General features: G+C 33.3%; 1 protein-coding gene across 1 annotated transcript in view; it reads left to right on the forward strand.

The window, feature by feature from the left end:
- Positions 1 to 15,308: 15,308 nt before the first annotated feature.
- Positions 15,309 to 19,056, forward strand: part of LOC126979617 (receptor-type guanylate cyclase gcy-1) — a 93,099-nt gene continuing 89,351 nt past the window's right edge. The window contains exons 1-2 of the mRNA XM_050829048.1: positions 15,309 to 15,383; positions 18,190 to 18,380. Coding sequence (XP_050685005.1) covers positions 15,380 to 15,383; positions 18,190 to 18,380 — 195 coding nt within the window. The 5' untranslated portion in view covers positions 15,309 to 15,379. The remainder of the gene's footprint in view (positions 15,384 to 18,189; positions 18,381 to 19,056) is intronic.

Here is a 19,056-nt window from a genome sequence, read left to right on the forward strand (position 1 = left end):
GTATATATTGGAAACGTATTTATTTCATGAACATAAAACATTATGTAGTATTAAGTCGACACTTTTTTTTTAGTAAGCTTTGGGTGACCTGATTACGAAAGTTTTCTGACATTATTAAAGGAATTAGAAGAGTTATTCCTCGCCTTCGGTCACAATTTCCAGCCGTTTTTAACCGAATTCAAAAAAGGTGTAGGTTCTCAATTCTTCGGTGTTTTTAAAAGGTTTTATAGAGCATCTGGATTTAAACTATGAAAAAAAAAAGTTCTTAACAACATTTATTAATTTATCTACACCCATGCTATAAATCCTCTATTAAAGATTTTGAAACAGTTAGCTTATTGCCAACATTAAAACACCCAATGTTCTAATAACCATTACATCACCCAAAAGAGTGTTGTAATGTTGTACTGAATTTCATAACAACACTCCAATTTTTTTTTCATTCCCTTCATGCTCAAAGAGTTTTCACAGACAGCCACATTTTTATTGCTCGATGCATGGCATCTGTATGAATTTCAAAAAAAGAACATTTTGGTTTACGCGCTTTCCACACCACCAGAAGGTCACGCGCCGTAAAAAAAAGTATGTTATTCGAATTCCCGCCATTTTTCTTCGATATTTTTATTGTTTTGTTTACAAAAAATGAGCGATTCATTTCCAAAAGAACATAATATTCAAATGAATTTTAATTATTGCACTATACAGTATTACATTTGTAAATTACTACTAAAATAAATTATTCTTTCATTAATACTTAGTTTATTTGTATATAATCAATAATGGATGATATTAGGTTACTACTAGGACTGGCTGTTTTAATGTTAGCAGTAAGCTAACTGTTTCATAATCTTTTAGAGGATTCATATTATGGGTGTAGTTAGTCTTGTATGCAACTATTGATAATTAGGTATTAAAACACTCGTGTGATACTATTATCACACTCGGCTTCGCCTCGTGAGATAAATCCACATTCGTGTTTTAATACCCCTTATTACACAACATTGCATAAATAACTATTAATAAACTCTAATCATAATAACAGTTAACAATTACAACATTTCGTACCCCAATTACTAAAACAGGCTTTGCTCAGTCACAATATGAATTTATTTAAGCATACGCTTATAACTCATTAGTAAATTTAATAAAAAAATAAGTAAAATAAATAAATACTCTTTAACAAAATCTTTAAAATCATGGCTAGTAGTATTATAATACAATTAAGAAAACGTTTCTAAAATTAATTTTGAGCATCAATTACTAACACTTATTTTATCTTGTGCACAGTTTGACATACTGACATAGACTTAATAAAATAAAATAAAAAACACATACACACGCGCGCGCGCGCGCAAACACACACACACACACGCACGTACGCACACACACAAACCTCTTTTTAGTGAGTTTGCTAATTATGTACAATAACCTTTCGGAAGGACCTAGCCTCTATAACTCAGGGTATCCTACACAAAACATTCTGTACCATATATTATTATATTTAAATAAATGATTATTATTATTATTATTCAGATTTTAAAATGAGGGTATCATAAAATAAAAAATTGGATGTCTCTAGACAACACAGCTTACAAAAGGCTCAATCTGTCTTTAACTTTAATATTCAATACGAAAGTCTTGTAATTAAAAAAAATATGTCGCCAGAAGTAATACCGGCCAGATGATTTTAATTAGAAAGTAAGTTAATGGTTTATAACTACTTTTAACATGAGTCATAAGGTTGGTCATTCATACGGCACTCTTCATAAAACGACATGCGTTCAATATGTTATAACTTACTGTACTTATGTAATTAAACAAAACTTTGACTAATAGCAGTAGAATCTTAGGGTAATGATCAAAAGGAGTTATGAAAAAACTACTTTTTCGAACTATTTCATACTACAATCATTGTAAACATGAGTCATAATCTACATCTTATTATATATAAATTATGTGACACGTTGTTTGTCCGCGATGGACTCCTAAACTAATGAACGGATTTTAATGGGGATTACTTCATGGAGTGCAGTTTGGTCCAACTTGAGAGATAGGATAGTTTTAATTTCGATTTGGGACCCACAATTATTTTTTATTTTCAATATTTGTTTTATATGGATATATCTTCGCACGGTTTGACAGTTCCGCTGTGAAACTATTTCATTATAACAACAGGGAAAAATTTTTACGAAATAATTTTTGATTATTTGAAATATTATTGGCAACTTCCTATAAAACAGTATTTTTTTATTATCTACAGAACAAAGTCTGTCGGGTCAGCTAGTAATATATATTTATACGGTGCTTTTGTTAAACTTTAAAATATATTATTAGACAATAAAAATAAATGTTATCACTTATTGGAATTTTAGGGGATTCAAAATGTTATACTTAGAAATGTTTAGAACTGGCCAGTTAGAAACATTGCTAATGAAAACTTTTTTTGAACTTAAATTTAAGAACTCTTTGGTAACCTAATGTAGTATATTGCATTCACTTTTCATTTGTTTTTGTGAATTGGCGGCAAATCTAAAACTCTTGTTACAGGTGAAAACGAACCTAACCCGAGAATATTTTCGGTCAATGATTTATTATGACTTTCGTTGTGTTCTTACTCAACAACAAAGCTTTGATAAGCTGAGATTAGCATGTCTTAATGAAGCCTCATCTCGCGCCACTATTTACAATTAGTTTAACGAGCTTAAGTGTTAACGTAGCAATCTCAATGATGATCCGCGTGAGGGACGTCCTTTAACAGCAACTACTGAAGATAACATCAGTGCTGTGCGACGACGCATGATAGAGGAAGATAACAGAGTGACTTATCAGTAGATTTGGGCAAGCCTGTATGAGTCAAGTTCAAAAAATATTACTTGAACATTTGGGCGTCAGGAAGCTTTGTACCAGATGGATTCCCCATACTTTAATCGACGACCAGAAACACCTTCGCTTGGACTGGTGTCGCCAAATGTTAGATAAGTTCAACGGCGGTGACTCTAATGCTGTATTTGACATCGTCAAGTGATGAAAGCTGGATATATAGCTATAAATCTGAAACCAAAAGACAATCAGCTCAGTGGGTTTTTCGTTTCGAGGATCGGCCAACTAAGGTAAGGAAACGAAGAAGTCAAGTAAAAAAGATGATTGCCTCATTCTTCTTCATTCTAGGTTATTAATATTTCATTTGCTTGTTACGGCTTAACTCAAGGTTTGTCGGAGCTTGTACCGACTACTTTCGGACCATTCGGAGGTCCTTCATCAGGGTGAGTGTAGCAAGTTCGCGGTGATGTCCCGTCTCAAACTAAGTTTTAGACAATTATAGTTTATAATGTCTCAGGAAAGTTTTAATAATTTAATTATTATTGAGTCATTTCTGAGTTAAATATAAATGTTAATAAGTAAAGGCCATTTATGTGCCTCAACAAGTCGAAAATCAACTAAAAACTACAATGCTACATTTACACTTTAAATTTTAGATTAAAATATTTAAGACTTATAAACAAGATTATATACAATACAATCCTATGTAGGATCTAGCCCAATGTTACAATTATTAGTAAAATTCTTTTAGCCGATTGCACGTTAGAGCAGAGTCGGTCAATATTATCCAAGTGTTTTAATTTATATTTGAAAGTGCGGTTGACAGATGCATTAGCTCTGTAGTTGGAACGGCTTCGCGGGACACTGAGAAGGTTTCTTTTTCAAGGCTGCTGGTATGGTACATACGAGTATAAACTAACTTTGGAAAGGAGGTATGGACAATTGATTTTAGATTCAGCTATTATCATCAATAATGAGACAGATCATTAATGAAAGAGATGTAAACGTTTTCATAACATTTTTAAATAAATTTATATTTTTTATTTTATATTTTATATTGGCACCGAGACCATCACCTAAATCTAAAATATATTTTCAGACATAAGAATATGTATAAAAACAACATTTTTCACTACCCGTGATTCGTAAAACTTACCCTCATGATTTTTCAATGTTTAGGAACCAACTATATTAATGCTCTTTTCGAGTATTCATTCATTGGTAGAAATTACTTTTGATTTTATGGTGAGATTGCTTGTAGTAGTTTTATTGCAGGATTCGTGCAGTGGCAGTGCCAACTTACAACTCGAGTCATATTGTCACATTATAGCTAAGGCTAAGCTATATTGCTTGCGCCGGCAGCGGCATCGTGTACTAGGTAGTCTCCTTCCTTCAAATTTGTGCGGTCCATGCGTAAACTCGTAAACGAATGCTGCTTGTGGTATTCAAGCTGATATAATTAATAAATCACTGTATTTGTTTGATTAATAATTATGAAAGCAATAACGATAATAATGTTAACGAAGTATCTTCACACAAACAATGAATTCAAGTTCTAAACATTCAATAAGATAAGATTAATATTTATACAAAAAAATTCATAAGCTATTGTAAAATACTCATTGATTTAAAAGAGTGGCCTTTAAGTTTCCTGTATGTTCTTCTCTTTACTTTTTCCGAACATATGTTATATTGAGTAATTTAAATTAAAAATGATAATTCAAAAGCGCTTACGTAAAGGCTATTTCAATACAGTTTATTTGACTTTAGGACTGCTTAACATAAATCCGATAAAAAATGCTTATTTCAATATCAAAGTTATAGCAGTATCCCGATACTGCTACTCAATATTCTAGATATTTTAAGTGTTGTTACAATAACGCTTGGTAGTAATATTCATATATCTGACATCCTGGTGAAAAGTAGTCCCCAAGTCCTACCGGGTATACATGTCCCCGGCTATCACGGCGTCGTTCATTACTCATCGGCGCCACTTGAAATTAAAGCCACCTTTACAACATACCACAGATTCACCTTTTTGTTTTTATGATACTTCATATGTTGCAGATAAATAAAGAAAATAGACATTTAGTTAAATTTCCTCGGGTTCCAATCTTTTGTATAAATTTATGAGCAACGCAGGATATCAACCTACGATTGTAATCCTGATGTTATGGTTAAGTAGCTGAAAAAAATCACAAATAAGTTTAAATTGTTCACAGTCGCATTATATACCAGATATATATTTGGAGCATGTATAATATAGCGCCGCATTTATAAATGCATCACATTTAGCGCTCCCGTATATCTAAATGCAGATACGAAACACTGAGAGCGCTTCCGCACTACGTCCGATCCACACCCGTGAAAACACGGTCCGAAGTAGTCGTAGAACTATTTCTATGGTAATTTACGCACTAGATCCGGCATTTGTCATCCGATTTCTTTCCGTCAACCGTTAGAAAGAGTTCTATGACCGTATTTTCACGGGTACCGATCGGATTTGGATCGGACGTAGTGCGAAAGCGCTCTGACATACGAATGTAGCAACTCTGGAGTGCCCATAGATACTACACTATTATATAATGGTGTGGACCGACTATACAGGATCACTTGAGCTACAATATTAATTTATAAATATAGAAAAAGATAAGTTTATAGAAGAGGAGAATAATAATATAATATACACAGAGAATTTTGTAGTCCTTAAAACAGCTAAAAGTAGCAGTAGTGAGTATTCTCAAAACAGCAACAAAAGTTCTTATAATTAAAATAATAGTCAATTAATAATAAAAATTGTATTCTTATTTTTTACTATTCCAGTGTTCTCATTAGAAAATAAAAAAAATATATAAAAAGTTATAAGCATCGGTACAATTTGCAAAATAATTTTGTAAGGCACAAGTTAATACCGGAAACAAATTCTTCAGATTAGAGAGAGGTGACTTGATACACATTCCTTGAGGCTTACTAACCCGTTAATCAATTCATATCGATAACAATCTTACGCGATTTTAAAATAAGCATGTTCTATTTGTTGCAGTCATCTGGTAAATTCAGGCAATGGATTGAAAGGCTACCCCATTTATGTCAAAAAAAAAGATATTATTTATATTATGGTTTCATGAATTTGCCAAAGCTAAGCAGTTTGCAGTATAAGGAAAGCTCAAGAAAGATTCCATGATTCTGCTGCAGAAGAGGGCTATTCACGCTATTCAAACCTAGGAATATTTTTATTCCTCAACAATCATTAAGAGACAAATTTAATATAAATAAACATATATATCTTGTTGAAGAGGACAACCAATTAGAAGTTCATCGTTTAATGATTTTCCTTTTTCAGGTGCAGCACTTCCGTCGAAGACTACACGTAGCTTCGTGCTTAGACTCGTCGAACAGCGTGATGTGATCAGCTGTTTAGTATAGGGTGGGACTTGTGGCCCATATATTGCATAACCTCACTTTTACAAAACCTCTTATAACTCTGCTTTAAGATTGCCAAAATTTCACAAATTTTCAGTTATGCTATGTTAATATAATATAAGCTATCAATCGACACTAATTTCATCCTTTTACATCTAGGCCCAATTATGTATGAAACAGTATTCGTCTCCTTTGATATTAATTATTTCGTAAAATTATTATTGATAGTAACTTATTAATAAGCCTGGTCCTCGAAATCTATATAAATCAGTTAATTTCATGTGTTGTACACCACGAAGTATGCAAATGTATATTCACGTTCAAAGGAGATCAAGAAAACCTAATAAATTAATTAAAGACTAGATAGCAAAGTGTAAATCCTGTGGGTGAAATTTACGCAAACGAAAATATATCTACAATTTCTCCCACAGGAACGTTAGGCAATAAGAACAGGCGATAATCCTGGACGACACAAATCTTAATAATCAATCGCACTTTAATGGTTCGGGCCCCCCTGGAGTTCCCATTGACCTAGTTGCAGCTATTGGTATATCTGGAACACAGTCAATATTATAATTATGTGTTTATTTGTTACCCACACTGGACAAATTCAAAGAAAGAAAGAAAAGTAATTTATTCTACAACTTAAACCTAGAATACAAGTAGACTTATTATTAATTTATATTAAATTGCAATAAAAGGGTTGCTATACTAAAATAATATACGCAAATAAAATTTGAAAACAAAATTTTATGAACGATTCGGTGCTCGAACCCACGACGTCTGGCGTTCCGTTGCAGTGCTCTGCCAACGGAGCTATCCGTTCGAGTGACGCATCGTCATAAAATCTTGTATGCTTTGTTCAACTCTCAGCAGTGGCTTCATCTACAGGATCTACTTTACAGTTGATAACCTGCTCAACCCCAATATTTGCATATTAGGAAAATGAGTTGAGATGTCGCTCTTGTAAATGTAAACAAATTGTTATATTTTTAAAGTGATCACTTCTAGGATCAAGGCACAAATAAAATTCGAAATGAAAATTTTATGAACGGTGCGGGTAACGAACCCACGACCTCTCGCGTTCCGTGCGAGCGCTCTCGTTCGAATAACGTATCGCGCATAAAATCTTGTATGCTTTGTTTTTTTTTGCGTATTAATACTAGAAGGTAGAATTAGAAGGGTTATCACTTTGAAAACATAACAAAATTGTTAAGATGTTACAGATTATTAACAGCTAATTACTGACAGTAGAAGGTAGTAATTTATCTCTATCTGTAGATAGTATATTAGGAAATACACTAATATTTATTCAACTTTAAACACGAATTCCTTAAGATGTGATGTTTGTGACTTGGAACATTTTTCAGAAACTCCGTCCAATTGTAGAAAAGAATTTGTAACGTTGCCTTACTAAGTACTTCCGTAATAGTGTTGATTCAACTATTTTTTTGGTATCATCGCTAATATCAGTGGGAGGCTCCTTTGCACATGATGCCGGCTAGATTATAGGTACAACAACGGCGCCCATTTCTGCCGCAAAGCAGTAATGTGTAAACATTATTGTGTTTCAGTCTGACGGACGCCGTAGCTAGTGTAAATTACTGGGCAAATGACTCAAGGTGACAGGCGCAATTGTAGGCAGAATTTTTGGGTTTTTCAAGAATCCTGAGCGGCACTTCATTGTACTGGGCAGGTCATATCAATTACCATCAGCTGAACGTCCTGCTCGTCGGGTCCCTTATTGTCATAAACATGATGTTTTCTATGTTTTAAAATAACTGTAAAATGAGATGTAAGTCCAGGTAACGATGACTCAATGTCACAGAATGAGTCATGAAATATGGCTCGTTGCTTGGAGACTCCCTACACGGTCAAGTATTTTATCAACGTTTGATTGCATAACGGCGGATGTACAATCATTTGGTTATTGATAACTGATTCATAATTGGCGCCCTTCAAAATTATCTGTTAGACTTCATCAAGAATTTGATACTTACGAATTTCAAAGTTATACGCTTTTTATTATTAACCATAAGAAAAGTTGATTTCCAGTGAGAAAACTAGGAAGATGTTTTTAAATTAATATTTCATCTTTTAAATACTTTAAATACAATCAGTTACAAATAAATATTAATGTTTAAAATGAATTATAATATTTTTTACTTTATTTTTAAGAGTATCTAAACGTTCGTGTATTTTTTGCATCACTTCCATTGAATTTAAAATATTTTGGGTTAATAATAGATAATAAAAGGGTTACAATGAGATTGCTTAGATCATTTATACGTCTAGATAGAGTCTCTTGCTGTTAGAAAACCGATGAAAACAGACCAGGAATATTAGTTTAGTGTGCGTGACAAGCTACGTCTTACACTCGCGATTTGTATGACACTTTGTGTACGTGAACTCAAAATAGAGGTTAGTTCTAAAGTCTATTTTTTTCGACATTTTTACAGCTGTCATAGTCTATCTGGACGTATAACGGCGTTCCCAATATTCAGTCTATCTCTTCCTTGAGATAAAAATCGTAACTATCTTATCCGTACACGCTGTCTGTCAATGGGACGACGTATAGCTTACCAGCGATAGAAGTGTGTATGGAAATTTCAATTCACGTGTCCCAATATAAGGCGATAAGAATGATTTATCAGGTATATTTGGACATCTTCAGATTATTGACAGCTATTTACTGACAGTAGAAGGTTGTAATTTATCTCTATCTGTAGACAGTATATTGTGAACGGCCGTTAATGATCTAAGGATTAGTGCTCAACTTTTCCGATGTTAACAGTAAAATGCATGAGTTATATTCATTGTCAAACTTTCACCAGTAGGAGGATTCTTTGCACTAGTAACCGGCTGATTGGTGCCTTTGTTTGTAATAAAAATGAAAATATGACGTAAGAATGAAGACTTATTAGCCCAGATATCTCACTTACTACGGCACCCTTCGTTTAGCTATGTCATATATTAAAGATAGATCAAAATATTGGAGAATAGTATAATAGTTCAGAATTTTAAAATTTTTGGTGTTTATGTAGTTTCATAGCTATTATTACATCTGAAATGAAAATTACAAATACAAAAAAAAAACATTTATTTCACACTTTACATGTAAACAGTAATGTTTTATGCCGAATCCCCCCCCCCCCCCACACACACACACACTAGGCGTTGCCTGTCTCTTGGGGGAAATAGTAGAATTAATAGAAAATAAAAATATACAAATAAATAATTCGGTATCCTATGATAGTTTTATTAATTATTTTAATAGAAGCTTTTTAGCCTTGAAGATAGAGTGTTCTTTAAATTTACATAGCTGGTCCAGTTTATTATAAAACCGTAATTAAATGTAAGTATTTCATTTTAAAAAAGTTGCGAGTTATCGATCTATCTATATAGATTAACGGCCGTTTTAAATAACGAATCTCTAGTTATGGATACATTGCTGTCACCGTTTAATGACAAGATCTTATCTATCCATACTTATGTTGAATATAGTTATAGTCCAATGCTTTATGTCGATAGGTTATTGAAATGTAAGTAAGCATAAAAGAATAGATTTTTCTTACCTCTAGTAAGTAAAACTAAGGATAGATAGGTTATTGAAAACGGCCGTTACACGCATTAATAATTCGATAAGTGTCGCATTTTTAATTTTTGTGGTGTGTTCTTAATTTGTCAGGATAGAGTTTTTTTATGAAAAATTTACGTCAGGAGGTCAAAGTTAACGTCTGTTTTATAGTTGGTATACTTTAATGAGCCAGAACTCAGGTGCGAAAGTACGATCAAAACAACTTTTTAACATCTTATCATTTACTAATATTAGGATGGTTAATGCCTATTTACGAGCCGCAAAGTTCTGGATATCTGATCTGTTCCTCATTCGCCTCGCAAAGTTCCGTCCCACATAAAATAATTTTTTCGACCTAGATTTTATTCCTATTTCATCTCGAAAATAAGAATAATGAATAATATATTAATTTAGTCTTCCTTAGTCACACTTACTGTTCTTTATTCGCCTCGGGTAGTAATTTATGTGTTCTACAACATGTTTTGTATGGATAGCGTACCAGAAATCAATTAATGGCAACAGGAGCCTTTTTTAACTGTTAAATGCATACAATATATAATATAAGGTAAGTTAAAAGTAATACACAATCACACACACACACACACACACACACACACACACGCGCGCGCACGCACTCACTCATACACATATTATAAATCCATTATTAGCAGTAAGTTCTACAAACACACACATACTCACGCCTTGTTCCCGTCGGGGTAGGCAGAGACAATAGAATGCCACTTGCTTTTATCCTTACAAACCTCACGCGCTTCCTCTACATTCATTACTCTTTTCATTTACATGCTCGCCGGTTGCGGGTGTTCTAAGTTATGTTTTTTATGTTCTACAATATTATTATTATAACCTAACTTACGTTCTGTCGATTTTGTGATGTATTAAATAAATAAATAAATAAATATTGTCTTAGATTATGTTTATTTTTTGTGGTATTTAAATTAATAAAACTTTCATGGCATATAATTAACTGTATATATTTAAATCAGCTTAACTCACGATTGATCGGTCAGACTAGTTTCGGACCATTCGTAGATCCTTCATCAGTGAGTGTGGTGAGTTCGCTGTCACGACCCGTCAAAAAATGATATGTCAAATTGACGTTGACATTTAATATTACCTAAAATCATTTATACGCGATAGACTGTGACAGTTATGAAAACGTTGAAAAAAATTTCGGTCTAGAGTTAACCTCTATTTTGAGCAATTCACGCACAATAACACAAAGTGACATACAAATCACGAGTGTAAGACGTAGCTTGTCACGCACACTAAAATAATAAACCTGGCCTGTTATTATCGGTTGTCTAACAGCAAGTCGCTCTATCTATAGTATAATTAATTATCTAAGAATATTACCATGTAAATGTATATTTGTTTTTATTATTAAAAATTTTATCATTGTTAGTGGTAAGGTAAACTTGTCTATAAATACATCATATTATGTTTTTGCTATGGAAGGGCGGGGCCCCAACACTACTACAGGCAAATCATGCTTATAAGGAGACCACAACACTATTGTAGTAAGTTTTGTATTTGGTTGTAATAAAAATTTAATTAATATTTTGTTTTGAAGTTTTTAGTTTATATTTACTAAAGTAGGCGTTACTGTACGGAAATCCATTATTATCCAAATGTTTTGAGTTTTCTTGAGTGTTAATACCGCCAATATTCGTCTTCAATCAATTCGAGACGAGTTTCGCGAGACTAATGTCTCGTGCCAGAGTTTGGTGAGTCAACATCTCCTGAGGATGCCTCGTGTAGAGGCGAAACACCTGTAGAATTGTTTGAAGACGAATATTGGCGGAATTAACACTCACGTAAACTCAAAACATCCGGATAATTATTATATTTTATATTGGTAGGATTTATGTGAAGACGATGACTGATGAACGCTTTAAATATATGTGAAATAAAATTTATATGAATCGAAATAAAACTCAATTTAAATAAATTAACATTTTATACGCATACATTACAAACACGGACGAGTAAAAAAAGAAGGACTCCGCGCCGTGATATTAGCAAGTGAAGCACCGTTATGTTAGTGTGTGTGTGATTACGGGGGATACTAGTTACACAATTTTTTCTCTCTTAAATAATCATATATCGCCACAAATACTTATAAGTAATACGCTGTATCACAACGCACGACGGAATTTTTAAAATATTTTATTGAGACGCCAACTGATCTGTCACAGACGATGACAATTCTCATAATGGCCGCCTATCGGCCTGTAGTAGTGTAAGTGTGTGCGTGGGGCTATGTATTTACACGTTAATCGGTGTGTTTTGGTGCTACACTGTTATGTAAGTGACACAGAGTCCTTATTTTTTACTAGCCCGTCTACAAAGTATCAAACCGAAATGATCATACTAAACGATCGCAATATTGCTTGTCAAATTGTCGTTGACTTTGAATAAGAGATGCCACGCCAAAAGTTTGTAAACAATTTTCAGGGACAGCTTTCATTAGCAAGACTCTACGAACTTTCATTTTAATTGTATTTTATTTATTTATTTATTCAGAAACCCAACAATCACACATTAATAAATAAATTACATACAAGAAATAAAAAATATATATCTAAGTGTACAGAACTTACATTGTTCCACATCATTCACCCGACATTAGAACCACTTTGTACCAAAAAAACTGTCATGCTATGTGTGTAGAAATATTTAATAAATTAACAAAAGAAATAAGAGAGGAGACAGAGTTAAATACATTTAAATAGGTTTATAATATTGTGAACTGAAACCACAGAAATATTTGCATGTCTGTTAAGGCGAAGAGTAAGCAGAAAACACGAAAACATGGTGTTTTAATACAAGTTTTGTGGTGAAAGTATAGCATTTCGAGCTATGAACACTTACTTAATCCTGTTACACATATCCTTAAGTCTTATTTGTAGGTTGCTAATGCTTGCTGTTGGTCATAGTTAATACTGCCAAGCCTTTTTGAACTACCACTTTTCTTTGAAATTAAACAAGTGTTTTGGCATGGCGTGACGCATTTTTTTGGTACTTCTCTCAGAAAAGTTATTCTTATAGCTTGTACTTTTTTGTGTGGGTTCATTTATTCAGATTAGTAGTGAATAACGAGGATTATAAGCATATAAACTGTTTTCCACGCAAGAATTTTAAAAATATTGGCTTTGTTACATCGATGGCGGGCCAGCAGCCGTGAACTCATATCGCTCAAGGTCGCTGGCATTTAGTGTCGCCTTAAGACGAAACTTGTGCCTGCTCTTAAATTTGTAACAACTTTACTTGTGAATGTTTTTGGTAAATAAAAAACTTTGAATTTGCTGTTACCTACCTTACCATATTATATAGATTATAGTAGTTAATAATGTTAGTTAAATTTCTATCAGGAATCCTGAAAGGCGCTTCGTTGTAATCGACACGGCGTGTCTAATCATAAATTTAGTTGCCTTGTCAAAGGATGTGTTGCCGACCTTGAAAAATCTTTTGCGACGGAATCAAATTATGTACTTTTTTGTATATGTTTTTGAAAATTAAAAAGGAAAAATCAACCAATTAGTCTCCTCTATCATTCGTAAATAATTCGTTATTCCCACGGAATTAGTTAAATGAACAATTAAACGTAAAAAAACATGCAGTTATTCCCAGCAGGGATCTAACCCACGACCAATTGCTCGGAAGATTTGTATATCTAGACTACTAGAACTCATCAAAATCCCGATACAATAAGACGCTAATATTTTAAATAATATACTTCACTACATAATATAATAAAACAAAGTCCTCCGTCGCGTCTGTCTGTCTGTTCGCGATAAACTAAAAAACTACTGCACTGAATTTCATATCGTTTTCTTCAATGGTTAGTGTGGTTCTCGTGGAAGATATTACAATATAACTTGTTAAGTTTTTCTAAGCATGTTTGTTTTTGTTTTGTTAGCACGTTAACGTTATTTGTTAGAGGTGTCGGAAAAAATAAACCATCTGGGAGCTTTCAACTAAATCGCTGTCTAAGCCCTTTTAGATATACCCAAATAATGAATGGTGGAATTGAGTATCTTATATAGGGTTAAAGAAACGTCCAGGATATATCTATCTCTTCTCTAACATACTATATCCATTTTTATACGTTAAAATTGGCAATTAAAAGCTGTTTACACACATATGATATTAATCCTTAACATTTTTAACCGACTTCAAAAAGGAGGAGGTTCTCAATTCGTCGGTATGTTCTTTTTTTTTATGTTTGTTACCTCAAAACTTTCGACTGGGTGAACCAATTTTGATAATTCTTTTTTTATTTGAAAGCTGGTCCTTCCCGTGTTGTCCCATTGTATTTTGGTTTGGATCTGACAGTGACATCCATGAGAAAACCATAAAAGTCTTAATTTTGCTATACATACGTAAAGCAAAGTGGATGATAAATTTACGAATAACTCAATATCGCGCCAACCGATTTCGATGATTTTTTTTATTGGAAAGGATATACCTCAAAGATAGTTTGGTGGTTCTGATTACGGAATCCATGACAAAGTAACGGAACTCTTCAATTCTTACGAGAAAATTAACGATATTCGGCCGAATCTTTTTATGCTATCCGGATATTTAAATCATCTACCAACACATATTTATGGTATAGTAATTATCGTAGTCGAATATGATGATCAATGGGACTCCTTAACGACTTACAGTAAGGTTGCGATCTGTGACAGAATTTCTTACTGTCTGTAATCAAATTGTAAAGCACTTACGTTCATTGTTGCATTGAAAAATTTAGTATATCTACACATATTTAGACAAATTGTTAGTTAGTGTACTTCAAATTCACTAAAAAAACTAAATATGCAGTTATTGTATCGAGGGCATGGCTCCTTTCACGACTTTTCTCTAAGTCTCGTAGTTTCCGACTTGGCCATCACCGCCCTTCTCAAAAAAACCATGTTGTATATTAAAAGTATATTATTTAACATATCGTCTCATTTTATGGGGATATGGAACTTTTTGCATTAGAAATATATTAAGCTAGCTGACCCAACAGACGCTGTTCTGTCAATAGAATGATGTAAGAATTCGGGGATAATGTAGTCTAAAGCGATCGGAAATTTGTGATCAATGTTAATAAGTTACGAAACGATACAAAAGCTTATTGTTAAATGATTTTATAATATATTTATATAGTTTCCGACTTGACCACTCTTCTCAATAAACCATCCTGTAGTTCTAACGAAAAAAGGTCAAAATCAATAACAAATCCATCCTTGGCCAGTTTTATCATACAATCGTAATAACTTATAAACCATGGCTTTGTTCTACATTAAGTAGAAATTGTAATTAAACTAAATATAAAAATTCCATACTATGTCCCTCGTGTAAGCATAATAGTACATATATTAAATTTTCTAATTCATTTAGCATCGGTGCAAAACATTAGCTCTGTCGTAGCACCGGCGACAAAGGCATACCCTATTTAGTATCATTTCAACCCCCAAGCAGGGTGGACGTTCGCAACCCTTGGAGAACTTTCGCGGCTAAACTGACTTGTTTGTTCCCCGAAACGTAATGGGTAAGTATTCGGTGATTCAATATTATTTATGTCGCATAACTAACCCTAGAAAAACATTGATATTAAAAAACTTCTTAGATTATTAATATTGCTTTGTGCTGTTTTTATTGTAACAATTTTTTGCAGTTAGCCAAAAAGTTTTGTAAATAGTTAATATTATTATTCTACACACAATTAGAAGGTGTAAGAGGCGGCTCTAATGATGTGAAACAAATTCTTCATTATTAACTATAGAAGAAATTTGAATCTATTTTAATATTATTTTTAGCAAAAAATCAATTTTCCTTCCTGATGATAGATAATAGATAAATAACTTAAAGGTAGGAACTTTCTAGAAACTGTCATAACCATAGTGTTAACACTACGACAAACTTAGCTTATTCGATTTAGTAAGAGTTTTATGTCAGGCTTTTTAAACTATAACTTGGATTGTATTGAAATTTTATTTAAAAAAAAAGAAGAAGCCCCCTGAGTTTCTTGTGCCAGTTCTTCTCAGGTCTGAAACTTTCATTTACGGATGGATAGTAAGTAGTATTTGATTTTCAGTAAGTAGTTTCATATTCTGAATATATGAAAAAGTTTTTTTAACATGGTTCATCCATATTTAAATTGATATGTCACAAGCTCCCAATAGGAGGCTCTTTTGCACAGGATGCCGGCTAGATTATGGGTACCACAACGGCGCCTATTTCTGCCGTGAAGCAGTAATGTATAAGCATTACTGTGTTTCGGTCTGAAGGGCGCCGTAGCTAGTGAAATTACTGGGCAAATGCGACTTAACATCTTACGTCTCAAGGTGACGAGCGCAATTGTAGTGCCGCTCAGAATTATTGGGCTTTTCAAGAATCCTGAGCGGCATTGCATTGTAATGGGCAAATCGTATCAATTACCATCAGCTGAACGTCCTGCTCGTCTCGTCCCTTATTTTCATAAAAAAAACTGACGTCAGTATTAAAATAAGAAACAATTTCTAAATCTGTGAAATCTTTGCGATCTATAATGTCGCATCTCAAGAGATTTACATCCCACGCTGGTTGGAACATAAAGTTTGTTTATTTAGAACTTAGCAAACACTTCTCATTGCGAATCAAGTAAATACAGCATTATATAAAATACTTCAAATTCAATATAATATAACTGAGTTATTTTGGGGAAACTATGTTAATATAATATTGTTGTTGCTCGTAACATTATTCTAATTGCCAAGTGTTTTAGCTTTTTTTTTTTTATGAAAATACGGGACGAGACGAGCTAATTTCACTAGCTACGGCACCCTTCAGACCGAAACACAGTAATGCTTACACATTACTGCTTCACGGCAGAAATAGGCACTGTTGTTGTACCCATAATCTAGCCGACATCCTGTGCAAACGAGCCTCCCACAGTTACTTCGATTAATGTTATTATATTGATGCATATTTGCAGTAATTTCCTATTGAAGTATTGTTTTCGCAAAAATAATTTATATTTGGCATTAAGGATCACTTCGCTAAGGTTTTGAAACTTCCGGTTAACTAAAATAATAATAAAAATGTAGCTTTTACACAAAATCTAACGTAAAGAAAGACAGTAACAATTACACGCGTTTTAATCCTTTTAAAAGTGTTTTATTTAAACGTGTAACACTCGCGTTAGTCATAGAAAAATCTATATGCAACAGTACGGACAAAATAATAGATCATTCAAAAATTTTCCTGTACTGCAAACCAAGGCTCCGCAACTATCAGAATCCACGCGAGGGAAATCGACCCAAGTAATTTATAATTGTCGTATCTTACGATTGAGGGCAGAACAAATATTTATGATAGGTGCGTGTTTTTGAATGAATTTTCGGCATTACATGCTCATGAAGGTTATTGGAAATAAGGTGAAAGGGCTTACGTAAGATGAACACGTTAATACATATCACAGGCCCTTTCTTATGAGGGAATCTTATCATAATAATCTTCCTGATTTTGATAAATACAGTGGGTGTTATTTTATTAAAGACTCTTCATATAGAAATTGTCATAATAAAATGGATTCCTTTTAGGTTTAACCTTGACTTAAAATTTACGTGGATGGCGATTCTGTGATTGGTACTTTAAATCTTAGCATTGAGACTTAGAACGATGGCTGGTGCATGCGTTAACTCGTGCACGGGTGCATGTTGCAGCAGGTCGAACTGTTTGGATGCGATTACTATATATGACAGTAATCACGACCATAATAATAATAATATGGACACACTTTTTACACAAATTATATTGCTCCAAGTTAAGCATATATAAGCCTGTGTTATGGGTTACAAAACAACGATATATTTATTACAATATACTTACTTAAACATACATAAATTCATATAAACATCCATGACTCGGAAACCAACATCCATATTCATCATATAAATGCTTGCACGTACCGGGATTCGAACCCTTACAATAAATTCAAGCTCTAAAGGTTGACGCATTAAATATAGGATAACTTATATTTAAACAATTTGTTCTTTATTACTTTTTATGAAATATTTGATATTTAAAAGTGTTTACTTCTAACACGATTCATATATTGGAGGCAGCACCTTAACAAACTAATTTGTTTGGTATATTACAGCCATTGTAAGATACTCTATAAAAAAGAGTGGCCCACGAGTTTCATGTATGTTCTTCTCATGACCTCTACTTTTTCCGAACACCTGGTAGATTCAGTAATTTAAATGAAATAATTATAGTGAAGATTCAAAAACGCTTAGTTTAGGCCTTATTGAATAAGTTTCTTTGACTTTGACTTGAGCATCAAGGACCAAATAACATCCTTTTATTTTCAGCATCTCCGGTTAGCAATAACGACGGTGATTGTCGAGGTCGCTTTCACCGCTGGTGCCAGGGTCGGCGCTGTCAGCTGTGGAGACTTCTGCTGCTGCCATTCATCCCCATCCTCGCGTTAATCGTACAGACGACCCTATCACTAAAGAACAGTCTCACCAATGGCTTAGAGGTGGCCGATGTTGAAGAACAGGTATGCAAATTCAAATATCTTTGTTTGAAGTAGGATTTTAAAATACTTATTGGAAATCAAAAACTACCACCCACTCGTAAATGAATGCGACAGACCTGAGAGAAAGATAGTTATAGGTGAGATGTGCTTGAGTGGTGAGGAGGCGAGAGCGGGTCGCGGCGGAAGGACACCGACTCCAAAAATAACAATAATCGTAACTAGAATTAGACTAATTAATTAAACTGTATAAAAATACACAAGTATTTTTATACTTTTTAGCGCACATTATATCTATTGTTTTGGGATAGTGTTTTTGAAGTCGGTTGTTTTTTTGTTAATTTTTTTTTCTAATAATGTAATGTTTCAATAAAATTGATAAACTTGTGGTTGATCCATTCCCACGAATCAATTGAATGTGTGTGAAAAAGTCTTTGTTATATATATGTCGCAGTTATATTGTCAAAGCCGTAATATTTAAATTTCACTATTGATATTATAATTACCGGTAGATTGTCAATCTACTTCATTTCTTACAATTTAACGGCCTGTCACGGGTACACTATAGTGATATTGTAATAAGTCTAGGTTTATCATGAATGAAGTTAGCAGTGTGACACGTCGAGTATTCGATTGGTTAATTTTATTTCATACGCAATTTGCAAAACAATTATCTGTCTGAAATTATTGTTGAAATAGT

The sequence above is a fragment of the Leptidea sinapis genome, chromosome 3 (assembly GCF_905404315.1).
Source record: "Leptidea sinapis chromosome 3, ilLepSina1.1, whole genome shotgun sequence".
NCBI lineage: Eukaryota > Metazoa > Arthropoda > Insecta > Lepidoptera > Pieridae > Leptidea > Leptidea sinapis.